The sequence below is a fragment of the Haemorhous mexicanus genome, chromosome 17 (assembly GCF_027477595.1).
Source record: "Haemorhous mexicanus isolate bHaeMex1 chromosome 17, bHaeMex1.pri, whole genome shotgun sequence".
Lineage (NCBI taxonomy): Eukaryota > Metazoa > Chordata > Aves > Passeriformes > Fringillidae > Haemorhous > Haemorhous mexicanus.
The window spans coordinates 2,185,016-2,202,670 of NC_082357.1; the positions used below are offsets into that span (position 1 = coordinate 2,185,016).

Below are 17,655 nucleotides of genomic sequence, written 5' to 3' on the forward strand. Positions count from 1 at the left end.
ACACAAGGTGGGACGCGAGTGAGGGGCACAATTGTCTCACGCGGGCAGCTGAAACCACACCCTACCCGCGGTTTGGGGTTTTCTTTTGCGGGGGCAGAGCTGCTGTGTCCCCAACAGCCGCGCAGCAGAGCGGGGGACACGGATGGGGGGACGGTTCTGATCCACACAAGCGGCCGAAGCCACATCCTACCCGTGGTTTGGGTGCTCTTGTGCGGGGAGCCGCCGTGTCCCCAACATCCCCGCCACAAGCAGGGGAGACACGGGAGGGCAGCACTGTCCCACGCGGGTGACCGACATCCCCCGCTGCCCGAGGGATTCCTGCGGGAGGGGCAGAAGCCGCGGTGTCCCCAACAGGCTCACTATGACAGGCAGGGGGGACGCGGTGCTCACCGTGCCGGGGGGGACGCGCAGCCCCCGCCGTGGGGCCCCTGCGGGGGCCGGGCAGGGGGCCCAGGGGACACCCGGCAGAACCTGTCCTGCAGCTCCCAGCGGGGCCGAGCTGAGCGAGGGGGAGGGCTGAGCCCACCCTGCTCTGCAGGGCCGGCTCCTGCCCCTCCGGCATGACAGCCCACCCCCAGGACCTCCTGGCGTTCCCGCTCCGGTGGCCCTGGACCCACGCAGGCAGCGCTGGGGGGGCTGTGGGGGGAGGTCACCTGCCACAGGTAGGTCCCTCAGGTACCACACGGCTCCTGTCAGCCCCCTGTGGCTCCTGCTAGCCCCAAGCCTTCCCACCAACTCCCCATGGCCCCTGCCAGCCCTGTGCTACCCTACCAGTCCCGCAGACTCCCCTCCCAGCTCTGTGCCCCCCCTGTGAACCCCCCCATGGCCCCTGCCAGCCCGCCATGGCTCCTGCTAGCCCTGTGACCACCCTGCCACCCCCTACACCTTCCTGCCACCTCCATAGTCCCCAAAGCCTCTATCATCCCCCCATTATCCCCCTAAGTTCCCCATCCCCCACAACCCCTCTGCCAGCCCCCCTAAAAGCCCCCTGCCCATGTGAACCCATCATCCCCAAACCCTGAACCCCACCCGGAGCTCTCCATGCTGCTGCCAGCCCTCAAACCCCCTACTAGGCCACACAGCCCCCAGCCAGCTCCCAGACCCCTCCAGCAGTTCCTCAAACCCCCTACCAGCTCCCAGACCCCTCCAGCAGTTCCTCGAGTCCTCTGCCAGCTTTCAGAGCCACTGTCAGCCCCCAGAGCCCCCCATCAGATCCTCAAACCCCCTGCCAGCTCCCCGCCCCCCCCCCCCCCCCCCCAATCAACTCCCAAAGCTCCTCACCAGCCCCTAGAACCTCCCATCAGCTCTCTGGATGCCTCTGGTAGCACCCAGAGCCTCCTCCCCAAAGCCCCTTGCCCCAAAGACCTCCCCCCAAAGCCATGGGATCCCTGTCACTCCCAGCTCCCTGAGCCCTGTGACAGCCCCAGGGTGCTTTGACCCCCTCTTCCCCCAGCCACTGGCAGCCCCCTGAGCCCCCCAGAAGCCAGACCCTGCTGGAAACAGGAATGGGATGGGATGGGAATGGGATCAGATTGAATAGAGGAGGATGGGACAGGACTAGGATAGGCCAGGGGAGGTAGGATAGGATGGGGAGGGGATTAGGTGGGATTGGGATGGGGTGGAATGGGGTGGGACAAGCTGGATGTAGGAGAGGATTGGATGGGGACAGGATAAAATGGACTAGGGACAAGACAGGTCAGGATAAAGTAGGATAGGGTAAGATAAGGTAGGGCAGATGAGGTGGGATGGGGATAAAGCAGGGTAGAATGGGAACAGGACAGGATGGAATAGGATTAGATGGGACTGGAACAAGACAGGTCAGGATACCATGAGATAGGATAGGATGGAATGGAGATGAGGCAGGTCAGAATGGGCTGAGATAGAATAGGATAGGATGGGATGGAGATGAGGCAGGTCAGAATGGGCTGAGATAGAATTCGATGGGATAGGATAGGATGGGATTGGATATGATGGGAAGGGATGAGTTAGGACAGAGTGAGGACAGGGTGTGATGGGGATGGGATGGGGACATGTTAGGTCAGGGTAGGACGGCATAGAACTAGGGCAGGATGGGATGAGGATAGAATGGGATGAGGATAGGATGGGATGAGGATAGGATGGGATGAGGATAGGATGGGATAAGGATAGGATGGGATAGGAACAAGGCTGGAGGGGATGGAGACAGGTCAAGATGGGACAGGATAGAGCAGGATAGGAAAGAAGTATGGCAAGATGGGATGGGGACAGGTCACATTGAGATAGGATGAGATAGGGACACAATAGGTCAGGGTGGGATGGGATAGTATAGTATAGGGTAGGATGGAATGGAGCTAGGGCTGGATGGAATGATGTGGGGTGGAACCGACACAAGTAAGGATGGGGTAGGATAAAGCAGGGTAAGATAGGGTAGGATGGGATGGAGCTAGGGCAGGATAGAACGAGGTGGCATGGGAGGGGGACAGGTCAGGGTGGGATAGGGTAGGGCTTGGTATGAAACGATAGGATAGGTTGTGATGGGTATGGAGTGGCATGGGGACAGCTCAGGAGGGTATGAGGTGGGATGGGTTGGGGACAGGGCAGGATGAGGTTAGAATGGGACAGAGTGGGATAGGATAGAGTAGCGTAGGAGAAAGTAGAATAGGATGGAGCCAGGTCAGGACGCGACGCGGTGTGACGGGCCGGTGCCAGCACGGGTCGGTACCGTCCCGGCCGCTCCAGTCGCCCCCCGCCCCGCCGTGTCCCGCCGCGTTCCGCTGCCGTGTCCCGGTGCCGCTCCGGCCGCGCTGCGGCCCCTCCCGCCGCCTTTGTTTACGCGGGGCCGGTGCGGGGCGGGGGCGGCGCCGGGCGGGCGGGGGCGGGCGGGGGAGCGGCGGCGGCGGCGGGCGGGAGCCGCGCTCGCTCCAGCTGTTTCCCGCCTTGGGCCGCGGGCAGAGGCCGGAGCCGGGCCGGGAGGGGCTGAACCGGGCCGGGACGAGCCGGGCTGGGCTGAACCGGGCCCCCCGCCCCCGTTATGGAGTACTTCATGGTGCCGGCCCCCAAGGTGCCGGCCCTGCAGCACTTCAGGAAATCCGAGAAGGAGGTCATCGGTGGGCTCTGCAGGTGGGGGAGCGCCGGGAGATCCCGGGCTCGGGGGTCTCGGGAGGACCGGGGGGGATGGCGGGGAAGGGGGGAGCGGAGAACGGGGGGAGCGGCGCGGCCGCCGCGGCCCCACCGGCCGCACGTGGTCCCGGCCGCGCACATGGGACCGGCGGCCGCGCGTGGCCCGGGCGGGGAGCGCCGCGCCCCCAGCCCGGGCCGGGCCCCGCGGGTGCGGTGGGGCGCGCTCGGGGCGGGGGGCGCGGGGCGCGGGGGTCCGGGGGGCGCGGGGGTGTGTGTTTACCGCCGGGCCTGGCCGTGACTCTGCAGCCGCCCGGAGGAGGCGGGTCGCGGCCGGGGCTGCCGGGACATGTAGTGCGGGAGCGGCGGCACAAAGCCCGCGGACACGCGGGGAGCCCCGGCGGGCGGGGGGGCGGCCGGGGACGGGGGCTGCGCCCGCGGGGGACGGCGGGCGGGGGGGGGGGCGCGGGCCCCGGAGCCACGCGGGGCGGCCCTGAGCCCCCCGACCTGCCCGGGCCTGGAGCTCCCGCCCCCGGGCGCGCTGAGCCCCCCGGGCCCGGGTCCGTCGAGCGGCCGCACGAACGGCCGGGCCCCGCGGGGCTGAGGGGCGGCCCGGGCCCCACGGCACGTGTTGGGGGCCCAGGCCCTCGGGGTGCTGCCCCACGGCCTGGGGGGCTCGTCCCGGCCATCCCGGGGAGCGGCCGCACCTGAGCCCCCCCGGAGGTGCAGCGGTGGGGCCGCGACCCAGGGCGGGGGGGAGCGGCTTCTCTGGGGTCCCTCGCGGGGGTCGCTGCGGGCCCGTGGGCTGGGGGTGACTGCGTGGGCAGGGGTGCGGCCGTCCCGCCCGGGGTTGGGGGCTGCGCGGCCCCACACTGACCCCGCACGGGGCAGAGCTCGGGGAGCAGCCTTCCCGCTGCCCCCAGCTCCGGGAGACCCTGCCTGGGGCTCAGGCCGCTGGGTGACACTGTGCGTGGAGCTCGGGGTGCCGGGAGATGCCCTGCTTGTGACCTCCAGGGGCTCCGGGACACCCTGCCTGCTAGCTCAGGGTGCGGGGGGACAGCCTGCCTGTGAACTGGGGCTGCTGGGGACACTCGCCTGTATCCTGCTTGTACACTCAGGTGTATCCTGACCCTGTAGGCTTAGAAGTGCCCTTCATGGAAGCATGGAGATACCCTGCCTGTGAACCTGGGGCTGCCCTGCCTGCAGGGGATCACCCTACCTGTGACCACAAGGAGCTTGGGGACACCCTGCCCCCATGGCCGTGCCTCCCTTGCCCTCCAGCACAACCCACAGCACAAGCTGTGATCAGTGTTGGACATGAGTGGACAGTGGGGCATCTGCCTTGTGCCTGGTTCCAACACTCACATGGGTTTGTTTCCCTCGAGGTCCAGGCCACAGAAATGTCCTCCCCAGCATGGGAAGGACCGAATTCTGCTTGCATGACACAAACCCCACAGCACCAGCACCAGGCTGGAGACACCCCAGGGGCTTCAGTGGGTGCCACCTGCTCCCCCTGCCTCTGTGCTTCCCCATCCCTGGCCATGCTGGGTGTGGAATCCATGGGTTTTTGCCCTTTCCATATTTCGCTGTCACTTCTCAGGTCTCTTCCCAGGAAGAGCAGCTGGGGCAGGTTGCAGGAGGTCTCCCGGTGAGGAAGCAGGCTCTTCCTCCTTTCCCAGTATTTAAGAAAGCACTTCCGTGCTGCCCAGTCCTGGGCCTCTCCATCCCATTCCCCTTAAGTGTCTGGTGGTCCAACATCCTGGAGCAGTGCTCCAGCCACCTCCTTACCCCAAGAGGGACTATGTCTCCAGGACCCGCAGGGTTTGGTGTGTTTTGGGGACAAGTTTGGGGCTGGTTTCAGCAGGAGCAGGGAGGTGGGTGACAGCCACCACCAGATGGGAGCCCTGTGCCACAATCCTACTGCGAGCAGCTCTTGGTCCGTGCGGCAGAGGCTGCTCCTAGGGAGAGGGGGGGACCCCTGGGCACCCATCCCAGTCCCACACCCCCGGGATTGCACGTGAGGGAACCAGTGCAGTGTGTGCTTGGCACCCAGCATCAGCCTGTGCTGGGACACTGCCCCAGAGGCTGGGGACAAACATCTTCCTGGTCTCCCTGGGCTGAGCTGGGGTCCTTCCTTATCCCCTTGGTATATACTGCGATCCTTTCCTATACCTCTAGAGTAATCTAGGATCCTTCCCCATCCCTTTAGAGTAATCTGGGATCTTTCCCTATCTGCTTGGGATGAGCTGTGATTCTTCTCTGTCTTGCTGGGCACAACTCGGATCCTTCCCCATGCCCTTGGACAGACCAGGAATCCATCCCCTCCTTAGGCTGAGTGAGGATCCTTTCCCATCCCTCTGGGATGAGCTGGGTCTTTCCCCATCCCGGTGTACCATGGATGAGTTGTGGTGCATTCCCCAGTTGCAGCAGGCAGTGATGAGTGGCCTGAGAGTCTCTGGTCACTGCCTGGGCACACGGTGGTGCTGCTGATATCCCTTAGATCCCCGTGCTCCCAAACGTCCCTGCTTCCTCCCTGGCCTCACCAGGAGGGCAGTGAGGGCAGGATGCCGGGCTTTGCTTCCCAGCCTGGCTTTGGCAAGGCTCTGGGTGGAATGTTCCCATCTCCCCATCCTGGAGCCGCCGGGCACCTGGACGGGCGGCTGGAGCCCGTCTTATCTCGCCCCGTGCCGGCGGCCCGGCTCCTGTGTTTAGTCTTTGGTGCCTCGCAGCATCCCCGGCGCCAGCGGGTGCCGGGTGGCTGCACTCAGGGGAGACTTGGCATGGTGTGATCCAAAACCTCTGCCCTGCTTCCCTCGGGGAAGAAGTGGGGTGTGGGTGAAGCTGGACCCCACGGCAGCGAGCTTTGCTTGGGTCTGGTGCTCTGGACCTGTGGGTGTTGGCTGCCCAGAGCCCTCACCCTCCATGCCGGCATTTCCTGGCCCATCTGCGGGGCAAGGGCGTGGGGGGCGAGGAGGCAGCGGCAGGAAGCAGGCAGGAGCTGCGGCTTGGGGTGGGACGGGGGCTTCTCTGCTGGGAGCTGTCATCTGGAAGCCATCAGCGGGGCGGGAGGGAGGGAGCCGCCTTCCCGGGGCCACACACGCCGGCCGGCCCCGCGGGGACACAGCCGGCCAGCCCACAGCCGCCCTCGCCCACCTGGGGGTCCCTCGCCCAGGCTGGGCACTGGGCAGTGTGTCTGAGCCCAGTGGACCCAGGGGGCTGCAGCAGGGCCATTGTTTGGCCAGTTCATCCCCCAAAGCTTTTCACACAGGGCTGGAGAAACCCGCCCACCTGCTTCGGCACCACAGCCATCGTCCCCTCCGTGTCACCCGTCCCTGTGGTGGCTCGGAACCATCACTGCAAAGCAAGGGGGGATGCAGTGAGCTGGCAGCAGGGGTGCAGCCCCTCTTCCCTAACCCCGGGTCTCTCTCACAGCTTGGCCAACATCCCACTGACTCCAGAGACCCAGCGGGACCAGGAGCGGCGGATACGCAGGGAAATCGCCAACAGCAACGAGAGACGGCGGATGCAGAGCATCAATGCTGGCTTCCAGTCCCTGAAAACCCTCATCCCACACACAGATGGGGAGAAGCTCAGCAAGGTGAGCAGGATGCACACGTTGGTCCTACACGTGGAGGGGCTGAGAGTGGAGCTGGGGGCATTTGGGTGTTAACTCGGTGATGGAGCTCTCTCCTGGGGAGGTTTCCCAGCAGGAGTGGGTGTGCATCCCCAGCCCGGTGTCCTGGAGTGGGCTGGGAGTGTGTGACAGCCCTCAGTGCCACAGGAGCTGGGTGACACATTCCTGGGTGAGGAGGGGACCTGTACAGAGGGGAGTGGGGTGAGGAGGCAGCTGTTGGGTTCCCGAGGTGGGTGAATTGGAGGGTTTCACCGGGGGAAGCTGGGGTGAAGCAGACTCCAGAGGGAGACAACAGGGACAGGCAAGGAGCAGTGCTGCTTGCAGAGCTCATTATGAGGAGGCCTGGGGGGACACCAGGGTCTCCTGCCTCAGCATGCCCCTCCTGGCTCCCCCACAGGCAGCCATCCTCCAGCAGACGGCCGAGTACATCTTCTCCCTGGAGCAGGAAAAGACTCGGCTACTGCAGCAGAACACCCAGCTCAAGCGGTTCATCCAGGTACTGCCCCAGGGATGGGACAGCAGGGGGTGGGACAGTCCTGGCTGGCCAGGGTGGGGTTGTCATTGCAGTTCCTTGGGCTCAGGGTGGGACCTTCTACCCTGCTCAGCCAGAGAGTGGAGATGTTTCCATTCCTCTGGCAGGGCAGGGAGCCCCATTCAACATGGCATCTCTTACCTGGCAAGGGGAGAAGGGTTGGGGTCCCATTTTCCATTATTTCCACCCATTTGGGGTGTTGGGGGTGGCCTGGTGGCAGTTCTGGTGCTGGGGTGTCCTGGTTAAACTGCCCTGGGTGTCAGTGTGAGAATCAGGCTGGCACAAGGCTGCGGGGATGAAGACCAGGGTGGGGGACACGGGCAGGAGCCCATCTGTCCCCAAGCATCAAACCCAACCCCAGGGAGACCCTTTCCTGAATGGAGCTCTGGTGGGGAGTGACATCACCCAGATGTCTGGATGGCAGGGAGAGAGAGCATCCCCCTTTCCCTGACACCCCATTCCCACGGCAGGAATTCAGTGGCTCCTCCCCAAAACGGCGACGGGCAGAGGACAAAGACGAGGGGATCGGCTCGCCCGACATCTGGGAAGATGAGAAGGCCGAGGATCTGCGTCGGGAGATGATTGAGCTCCGGCAGCAGCTGGACAAGGAGCGCTCGGTCCGCATGATGCTGGAGGAGCAGGTGAGGCCAGGTGCCTTCTTGCAGCCTCTGCCATGTCCCCAGTGAACCCCAGGGACACCAGCAGTGCTGTGGGGTCACCAAACTCCTGCTTTGGGCATCGCTTCTCTGTGCTTGTCTGGGGCTTCCTGGGTCCCGCTGAGGGGACAGACGGGGTTCAGTGGGGCCATGCCAGACTCCCCACTGATACTGGGGTTCCCTGACCTGCAGGTTCGCTCCCTGGAGGCCCACATGTACCCCGAGAAGCTGAAGGTGATTGCTCAGCAGGTGCAGCTCCAGCAGCAGCAGGAGCAGGTGAGGTTGCTGCACCAGGAGAAGCTTGAGCGCGAGCAGCAAATCCGAACCCAGGTGAGTGCAGCCCAGGCACCCCCAGGTACTGGAACACAGAGGGTGGGTTTAGTGATGGACTTGGCATCTCCTGTGGGCACTGATGTCCCAGCAAAGCTCTCGCCCAAAGTGATTTGGGAAAGGGGTGGCCCAAAGCCCCCCACAGTGCTTGGGGCTGTGCTTGTGGGCCCCCTGAGTTTCAGGGAGGGACTGTGGATTGGACCACCCGTGGTGGCTTCCCAGTGGCTCTGTTCCCTGGCACAGAGGGGTTTGTACAGGGAAGGTCACTTGCTGCCAGAGAGGCTTTCATCTCTGGGGCTTCACCTTTCTCTGGGTGACTCCTGCTGAACTTCAGGGATCCCCAAACCACTCCCTGCCACCCAGCAGGCTGGGAAAGGGGAGTGTCAAGCTGGCAGAGGGGATGGGAACCTTCAGCCTTTCCCCTGGGTTTGCCAGTGGTGCAGGGAGGAGGTGAGCTGTGCCAGCACTGGTTCGTGTGCACTGCTACCCTCAAGCCCAGCCCGGGGCCACACCACTCTGGGAGCTTCAAAGGGAGGAACAGCAGCTTCTTCCCTGCTCCTTGGGCTTCTGCAGAACCGTGGCCCTGTAGGGTCCCCGCTGGCTGCCTCCCGGGGAAGCTCAGCCTATTTTTAGGTGAACTCTCCGTAGCCTCCTGCTAGGGCGGATCTTCCCATCCGCTGCTCAAACGAGGATCTCCGAGGGGTGTGGGGAATTCCTGGCCACGTAGGGGCTGGCACTTGCCTCTCCCAGCTTCAAGGCCCAAATCATTGCCCTTTGGGATACGGGGAATCCTTCATGTTGTGCTCTGCAAAGCTGAGGTGACAGCAGCTTTTAGCTGGCATCCTCCTGCATCTGCTAGGATGGAGAACTGGAGCAGCCAAGTGGTGCTTCAGCTTTTGTGGAGCTGGGGCTCAGTGAACAAGCGCGATGTTGTCCCCACACTGCCGTGCCGTGCCCTGCTCACCGGGGGTTTCCCTTCTGTCCCCAGCTCCTGCCATCACATGCTCCCCCAGCGCCCACCCACCACCCCACCGTGATCGTTCCAGCGCCGCCTCCCTCCCATCATGTCACCGTGGTCACCATGGGCCCGTCCTCGGTCATCAACACGGTCTCCACGTCCCGGCAAAACCTGGACACCATCGTTCAGGTCAGCTGGGGGGCAGCGGGGGGCTCAGGGGGGTCCCTAACCCTGGGCTGGGTCAGAGGTGTCCTGACAGCCGGTGTGTGCCCTGGGCAGGCGATCCAGCACATCGAGGGCACGCAGGAGAAGCAGCTGCAGGAAGAGGAGCAGAGACGCGCCGTCATCGTAACGCCCGCGCGCGCCTGCCCCGAGCCCTCCGCCTCCGACACCGCCTCCGACACCGAGGGCAACGACAGTGACTCCATGGACCAGAGCAAAGAAGAGCCCTCGGGGGACGGGGAGCTGCCCTGACACCCCCCGGCCAGCAGCTGGGGAGGGAAGCCGGGGCAGGGGGGGGAAACGTCAGAGAATATGCTGAAATTTTTAAAAAATACAACGTGATTTGGGTCTCTTTTATGACCTTTTTCCAATACTGTAAAGCAGAGCGTTAGAGGCAGGCAAAGGTCACCCTTCAGCTCCCAGGGGGGCGTGGGCTTGGGGGTGGCCACAGTGGGGCACGGGGGGCTCGGGGCATGGTGGGGGGTGTTGGGACGGGGGTCACAGGCCCCCACCCTGGTTTATTACCCCCCACCTGCCAACCCACAGGGAATCCTGCCAAGCTGGCAGCAGCCCCACTGTTCCTGATGGTGTTCCCTTGGGACAGGGCCTTTGGTTGGGATCTTAATTTGTTTTTTTTCCTTCTCTTGTGTTTTTTTTTTTTTTTTTCTTTTAATTGAATGTTTGTTTTTAAGCAGGGGCGGAGATGCCAAGTGACATGGCAGCAAGGGCAGGACAGGGATCCCTGACTTCAGGGTACCACCATGGCTCCTGCACCCCACATGGGGCGGGGAAAACCCCCTTGGAGAGTAAAATAATCCTGGGACTATGCCATTGGAGCATGGTAGGAGGGCTGGCATATGCCATCCCTCCCTGGCATTTCCAATACCCACCTCCTTGGCACAGGGATGGCAGGTTGGGGGCTGATTTTTATACCCCATCCCTGTCCCTGTGCCCATTCCTGTCCCCCCAACCCGTTCCCATCCTTCCTTTAAGCACTTAACCTGGTTTGTGGGGTCTGTCAGCTCCGAAGAGCTTTTCTATTTTGTGATTGTGTCGCTTGGGTCTGTCGTGGCGGGTGGGGGGTCCCTGTTTTGTGCGTCCCCCCCTCGCCCCACTGCCCCCCACCCGGCTGTAGGGTTTTAGGCCAGTCGTGTGTAGAGCCTCGGTGGTATTCAGTAGGTTCCCCCCAGCTGCAGCTGTTTCTCGGTTCCTTTCCCCTTTTGGTTTTTTTTTTTTTTTTGTTTGTTTGTTTTTTGGGTTTTTTTGTATTTTTTTTTTACAATTTTCAGGTCTTTGTGTTGATTGAGAAGCTATTCTATTTTGTTAAGAAAGTTGAAAAAAAAAAAAGAGGCTCGTGCCTTTGTAAAGAAACAAAATAAAGTTTGTACTTGGTTTTTTAGAAGCTCCGTCCCAGCGTTAACATTTGTGGGGACAGGGATGGATCCCACCCTGGTGGGACACTGGTCCCTCTGGGACTCGTGGGGAGGGCAGGGAGTGCTGCCTGCGCTGGGAATCACGGCAGGAGGCAAAGGCAGAGGGTGCTGGCCCTGGTGCTGGCCCTCCTGATTTTCCTGCTCAGCAGCCAGGCTGTATTTAAAGGCTCAGCCCTGCCAGTGCTGCCCACATGTGATGGGCACCTCGGGGCTCAGCTCAGTGCTGAGATGGAGGTGGGGGACATCTGGGCTGGTTTTAATGAGGCCACACAGCTGAGGGGAACTGGGGTCAGACTTTGTGTCCCCCTTGCCCAGGGATGGGAGTATCCATCTCTCCAAGGAGCTGACTCATGATGCGGGGTGGGGGCACTCATCTCTCTCCATGTTTTTTTGGGGGGAGGCACCCCTCTTTTCCCATGGAGCACTCACCTCTCAGCATCCTCCCATAGCTATGGGTCCCTCCCATGGCCATCCGTGGTGTCCACCCAAGGGCTGGCTCCTGCCTGCTCTGAGCCATCACCCCCTGCTCCACACCACTGCCCCCTCCCACCCCCCCATCTCAGGTTCTGGGGCTCCCCCTGCTCCCACTCTTGGGGAGCTGTTGTTTGCCACCTTCCCTGAGAAAAAGCTGGGTCACAACACCCCCCGAATGGCTCCTGCACTGAGGGAGCCCAAGGGTCACTGTGTCATGGCCAGGCTCTGGGGACAGCCCTGGGAGGCTGTTCTGTACAAAAACAGTGCTGGTGACATTGTGCCATGTGCCACGCTGCCCGTGCAGTGCAGTGACAGTGGGGACACCATCAGGGTGGCAGGAGCATGGCCTGTTTCCTTTGGGGTCTATGGCATTGCCTTGAGTTGGTGACCTGTGGTGGCTGGAGGGGACATCAAACCAGCCCAGGGCGCGATGCTTGGGGACAGCCACCTTTGGGGACAGATGAGGACACTGCAGTGCAGTGATCCTCAGCTCTCCCTGTCCACAACCCCCTGCTCCAGCCCAAAAGGAGCTGAGGCAGCCCAAGGAGCCGCACCACCCCACACGAGCAGGATTCTGGATGGGGACAGACCAGAGGACCCCTGCAGGAATTTATTCGAATAAAGGGAGAGAGGCACCCACTTCTCCTCTCCCTGGTATGGGGCTGTGACCCCGCACGAGCAGTGCCAGCCCAGGGCCCCCACGCCCGGAGGTGCCCCGTGCCCTCGCATCCCCGACAGAAGCCATTCCCAGCGCTGTGTCCCATCTCTGTCCCGTGCCCAGGGCCCCTGGGAGCGGAAGAGCGGCGGCGGCAGCATCTGTGCGGGCAGCTGCCGGCCCTGCCTGCCCTGCCCCGCGCCGCCCCGTATAAATAGAGGCAGCGAGCTGCAGGGAGCTCCTGGCAGCCACCATGAAGGGCCTCAACCTGCTCTGCTGCTGCGTGGCCTCGCTGCTGCTCCTCGGCACCGCAGGTACGGCCACACGCCGGGATGGGGCTCCCGGGGGCTGGGGGCACCCCGGGGGCTGGGGGTGCCCGAGGGCTGGGGGTGCTGGCAGGGCTAAGGGGTCGCCGTGGGGCTGGGGGTGCCCTTGGAGCTGTGGGAACTCTGCAGGACTGTGGGTGCCTCTGGGTGCCCGGGCTTATGGGGTCCCCACGGGGCTGTGGGTGCCCTTGGGATTGTGGCAACCCCACGGGGCTGGCAGGTCCCCATGGGGCTGGGGGTCCCCACAGAGCTGGGTGTCTCCATGTGGCTGCAGGTGCCTGTGGGGCTGTGGGTTCCTACAGGGCTGTGGGAACCCCAAGGGGCTGTGGGATCCCTGTAGGGCTGCAGGTGCCCACGGGGCCGTGGATGTCCGGGGGCAGTAGGTGCCTATGGGGCTGTGGGTATGTAGAGGGGGTGCCTGTGGGGCCAGGGGTGCCCGTGGGGCTGTGAGCACCTCTGGGATTCCGGGTGCCCATAGGCTGCGGTACCTGTGGGTCTGCAGGTGTCTCTGGAGGTCTTGTAGGCTTGCAGATAGAACTGGGGGTGCCTGTGGGACTGAGAGGCTCTGGGGCGCTCAGTGAGCCCAGCCCTGGAGCAGGACAGGGTGGCAGGGGCACAGCGGTCCGGGCTCTCCAGCAGCTTTTCCAAGGCTGCACAGCCACCCCGAAATGAGCAGGGAAACGTGTTGGGGGGCTGTGGGCAGGAGGGGATGGCAGGAGGTGCAGACTGGGGTCCCTGTTACAGAGTCACGCTGGGCACAGGGGCCGTGATGCCGCTGACATGCCTTGCGGCAGTGTCACCTGTGGCTGCCGTGGTGGCTTGATTTTGGACTGTTACGGGGGGGGGTGCCAGGGCACTGGGGACCCCGGAGCCCCTTCCCGGGCTGTGCCATCCCCGCTTCTCACCGCGCTGCCCGGCCGGGTGTCCCCGGGGCGGCGCGGCATCGCTGGTACCCTTGCTTGCCCTTGAGTTAATTTGGGCTGGTTCTCTGCCTGGCCGGGCTCCGGCGGCCGCGCAGCCGGGAGCGGGGCGGCTAAGTATGGAAACAGCCGTGTAAGGGGACACTGCCCCGGCAGCCCCCCCGGCCGCCGCCCCCCCGCCCCGCGCCGCCGCGGCCCCGCGCGGGCACCCGCAGCTGCCGCCTGCCAGCGCCCGGCACCCCCGGCCCCGCCGAGTTTTGGCCTTTTAAGGGCATCTTGGGCCATTCTCGGGAATGAATGGGTTTGGGGGCCGGCGACACACCGCGACAGAGGTGGGGTGACCTCCACGGGGCTGCGGGTGCAGTCTGTGGGGGGCGGTTGGGAAGGTGTTCTGCGGGCATGGCTGGTGGCTGGTGCCGCTCCAAGCGGGGCTGGTGGCCTTGTGGGACATCAGAAGCTTGTCTCCGTGGTGGATGACCACAAGCCCACGTCTTGGTTTGGCTGAGGCTGGCACGGCACAGCACCGGGATCCCCCATCCCAGAGGAGACTCTGGGCCAGGAGGCACATGGGGGTCTGGCAGCCCCAGGACCAGCTCTGAAGGGTCCCCCAAGTCTATTGAAGGTTTATTGAGGGTCACCTATTTATTGAGGGTCACATATTTCACCCCAGTACTATAGGTTTCCAAAACAGCTCTAAGCAGTGGCATGTCTCCTGCCCATGCTCCTGCTCCTCAGAGACCAGTGGGATTTGCAGGATGAGTTTTGCTCTTCCTTTGGCACCGAGCTGAACTCTCAGACCCAGCTCCTTTGGGGTGCAGGAAGTGGCTTAGAGACGGTGTGTTTTCCATTTTTGGGACAACTTTTCCCATTCAACACTCTTGGTGCCTGTGGGGCTGTGGGGATCCCACGGGGCTGTGGGGCTGCAGGTGCCCATGGGAAGAGAAGGGGAGGAAGTCCAGTGGAGAACCAGGGGCTTCGTTGGAACATCATGGCAAGGTGTGGTCCCTTGGATTTAGTGGCACTTGGGGCTGCCAAGACCCTGCCACCATTCCCAGAGGCTGGGGGTGGGAATTGCCCTATGCCTGTGCTCTTACAGCCCCCACTGAGGCAGCTCATTGCACACGTGGCTGGGGCTGGCCAAGCTCCCTGGGGTTTCCAGGAGCCTGGCAGGGAGCAGCACCCACCGTGGGGCTGGGCAGTGGCTCGTGGTGAGGGCACTCACCCATTATTCCATCTGCTCCTGCCAGGGGAGCACACTCACACCTCAGAGCCCAGTCATCCCTTCCAGGCTGGGTGACCCCTGTGGCCACCAGCAATGGGCTACGGGGATGCTGGCAGGGCAGTGCCCAGACACTTTGCCCTGGGCATCCCTTGGCTCTGCAGCCATCATGGCTTTGAGTGGGAGGGCAATTCCAGGCTGTGCCATCACCACCTCTGAGCTGAGAGAAGACTTGGGGAAAGCCCTGGCACATCGGTGTTCTCCTGCAAGGCACTCCAGGGCTGGGACAGACCCCTCCTGGTGTCAGCAGAGGGGTCTGTGCCAGCCTCAGCTCCTGGGAGTCCTCATCCTGCCTCATCCTGGAAGGTGTCACCTCAGGGTGAGCTCCAGCACCACGTTCTCTCGTGGCATCCTGGGGTGTTCTCCATCACCTTGGAATGTGTCACTTTAGGGCAGGCTCCACCTCCCAAGCCAGAACATCTTGGGAGCAGGACTGTGACACCTTGTGTGGGCTCAGGGCCCTGGGCACAGCAGCCATGGGGACACCCCACCCTGACCATCCCAGGCCCATTCCCCCACAGTAACCAACCTCCCCAGAGGTGGGGACCTCTGTGTCCCAGTGACACCTCTCTGGACTTGTTCTACCCTCCAGCACCAGCACAGCCATGGGCAGCACTGCCATTGGGTGTGTGTGAGACAAGGGACTTGGGGTGCCTTGGGTGTGTTGGGTGCTTGTGCCACCTACATCCCTGTCACACCCCTGGTGCCTCACCCCAAGGAGACCCTGGTCCCTGTGGGTGCCCCATCTTACCACCAAGGTGTTGGCTGAGCAAAGCAAGGCAGGTTGGCTCTGCTGTGACACCCTTTCCATCTGCCATCCTTGTCCCAGTGTGTAGGTGACATCCAGCAGGGCAGGAAGGCCAGGAGACCTCGCTTGTGCATGGCCCTGGTGGCACAGAGGTACCAGCAGGTCTCTGTAGGCTGGCACCAGGCTGGGAGGGCTGTGCCATGCCCAAGGACAACACTCTTGCCATGTTCCCCTGTGTCCAACTTGCCAAGCTGGTGAAATCCCAGCCTGGCCACTGGGTCAGAGTGACCAGGCCTGTTCCCTGAGCTCTGCAGGAATAGCAGCAGCCTGGGGCTGTGCAGGGCTCCATGGAGCTATTTCCAGCTCACAGGGACATTTCCCTTGTTAGTGCTTGCTGGAGGGAGCCCTGAGCTCCTGTGCTGGTGGGGGCTGCAGGGGGGGCAGGGGGGCCCTGGACAGGCACCCTGAGCAAGGATGGGGTGCTGGCAGTGGCAGCATGGCCCTGGTGCCAGCCTGGCAGGCAGCTCAGCCCTTGGGGTCACACAGCCCTGGGTACACCGCAGAAAAGGGCTTGGAGCTGTGTGGCCCTGTCCATGTGCTGGTGTCCCCAGTGCTGCCACACCCAGGGCTGGGTCCCCCTGCTCAGCATGGCCAGGCAGGGTCTGCCCCCACATTCCCATGGGCTTGAGGATCTTGTGGGACATCAGGCATTAGAATCCAGGCTGGCAAGTCCAAGGGGTGTTCAGGAATGCTTGGGATGACCCAAGGAGGGATGGGGAGCCAGGAAGTCTGGCCTTGAATGGACAGAGGATGTCCCTCAGGGGACATCCCTGGGGTGGGTTGGTGAAACCCCCCATGGCTGGAGGCCAGGAACAGTGAAACCTCTTGGACACCCTTCCTCTGGAAGAAGGAGCTCTTCCAGCCCCAGCCATGCCACAGCAGGTCCCTTGGGTCCCCCAGCATTCCCCCAAGCTGCAAGGGACACTGCAGGTGGATGTTCCTCGATGTACAGTGTGACATCTGCCTGTGCCAAAATACCTGACGTTTCCTGGCCCTCTGCTCACTGATGGACCCAGATCTCCTCAGCCAGGAAGAAGCAGGTGCTTCATCTCCCACCTTCCTCATCTTCATGTCTTCTGCAAGTCAGGGTTCAGGGTCCTTTAGGACAGACCTTAAGAGTGGGGAAACAGTGGAAGAAACACCCTGCAGCAGTGATTCCCTATTTTAATATCTAATCAGAAAGCTCCAAGCCTGGTTTCAACCTATTTGGTAGCTCCTGGTGATGTTTCTTTGCCATGTATTAATAAAAACATAATATGGTTCTATCCAACCATTTACAGAAATCTAATCACTTCATAACTTTTTAAAATTAAACTTAAAATTTTCTGTACAAATGAGGTCAAGTTAGTTTGACAAAACTGTTTCCTAGACCTCCCTCTGCACTGAAACCCAGGAATATGCTGGCCTTATGGGATCATGGAGCTTCTGGGATGTGATGATGTGTCTGGGCATCCTGGGTTTTGTGGTGCACAAAGGTCTGGAGAGCCGATCCCATCCTCAGCCCCATCCTTGTGCTCGTGTCCCCTGGGCTGCTTGAACCCTCGTGGGACACCTCTCTCTGAAGGTGTTGGCCCAGCTGACCCCAAGCGGAGCTGGAGCCGGGCTGCCCCTGCTCTGAGTGCTGGGCTGGCAGGGCCACGAGCTGGAGGAGCCCTGGGGGGATGGCCCTGAGCGAGGGCCATGGGGACCACAGGGCCTGCAGGGAAGGGACATCATCCTCAAAAGGGGTCCCACAGGAAAGGTGGGGGTCTGCAGCAGGTCCAGCTGGAAAATCCAGGAACTCCCTGACAGCTTCTTTGTGTTCAGTTTCCACGAGGTTTTAAAGGGCTTTGCCAGAATAAAGGCAGGGTTGGGTATTCGGGATACGAGGTCCCACCAAGACGCCCCTGGGAGGACACGGGGAGCACGGGACTTGCAGGAGCCAGTGGATAGAAGCCCCAGGGAAGCAGGGATCGGGATCTGGGCAGGGGAAGGGGGCGTGTGAAAAGCCATCCCCGCAGCCCTGCCATCGCCGGCCCCACGCTCACGGCTCCGATTTCTGCTGGAGGGGGAGAGTGTCCCTCCAGGGCCACCTGTGCCCATCTGTCCCTTCTCACCGTCCTCCTGGAGGATCCGTTTTGCCATCAGGTCGTTGCTGTTCCGTTCGTCCCCGTGCCGGGATGGAGGGGACACCGCGATGTTCAGCCATGCCCCTCCTTCCCGCACGGGCTGTTCTGGGTGCGAACCCGCCACGGCATCCTGTGGCACCCAGAACCGCGCCCCAGGGTCTCCATCCCCGCTGTCACCACCTGAAAAAGTGTCCCCTGGCAGCTCATAAAAGTCCCAGCAAGGG

The 17,655-nt window shown here is 62.7% G+C and overlaps 2 protein-coding genes across 4 annotated transcripts in view; both read left to right on the forward strand.

Annotated features, from left to right (window-relative positions):
* The first annotated feature begins 2,870 nt into the window (after positions 1-2,870).
* TFAP4 (transcription factor AP-4) lies at positions 2,871-10,830 on the forward strand. The gene is made up of 7 exons (XM_059861823.1): positions 2,871-3,099; positions 6,529-6,694; positions 7,128-7,226; positions 7,733-7,903; positions 8,111-8,248; positions 9,237-9,395; positions 9,486-10,830. The coding sequence occupies exons 1-7, from the start codon at positions 3,011-3,013 to the stop codon at positions 9,678-9,680; spliced, it is 1,017 nt and encodes a 338-aa protein (XP_059717806.1). The 5' UTR covers positions 2,871-3,010; the 3' UTR covers positions 9,681-10,830.
* Positions 10,831-12,220: 1,390 nt separating this feature from the next.
* Positions 12,221-17,655, forward strand: part of SRL (sarcalumenin) — a 26,214-nt gene continuing 20,779 nt past the window's right edge. For 2 of the 3 annotated variants that reach the window (XM_059861715.1, XM_059861717.1), the window contains exon 1: positions 12,234-12,304. In XM_059861715.1, the coding sequence (XP_059717698.1) occupies positions 12,244-12,304 (61 nt within the window). In that variant the 5' untranslated portion in view covers positions 12,234-12,243. Of the gene's footprint in view, positions 12,305-17,655 lie in introns of all 3 variants that reach the window. The other variant, XM_059861716.1, reaches the window with a different exon arrangement.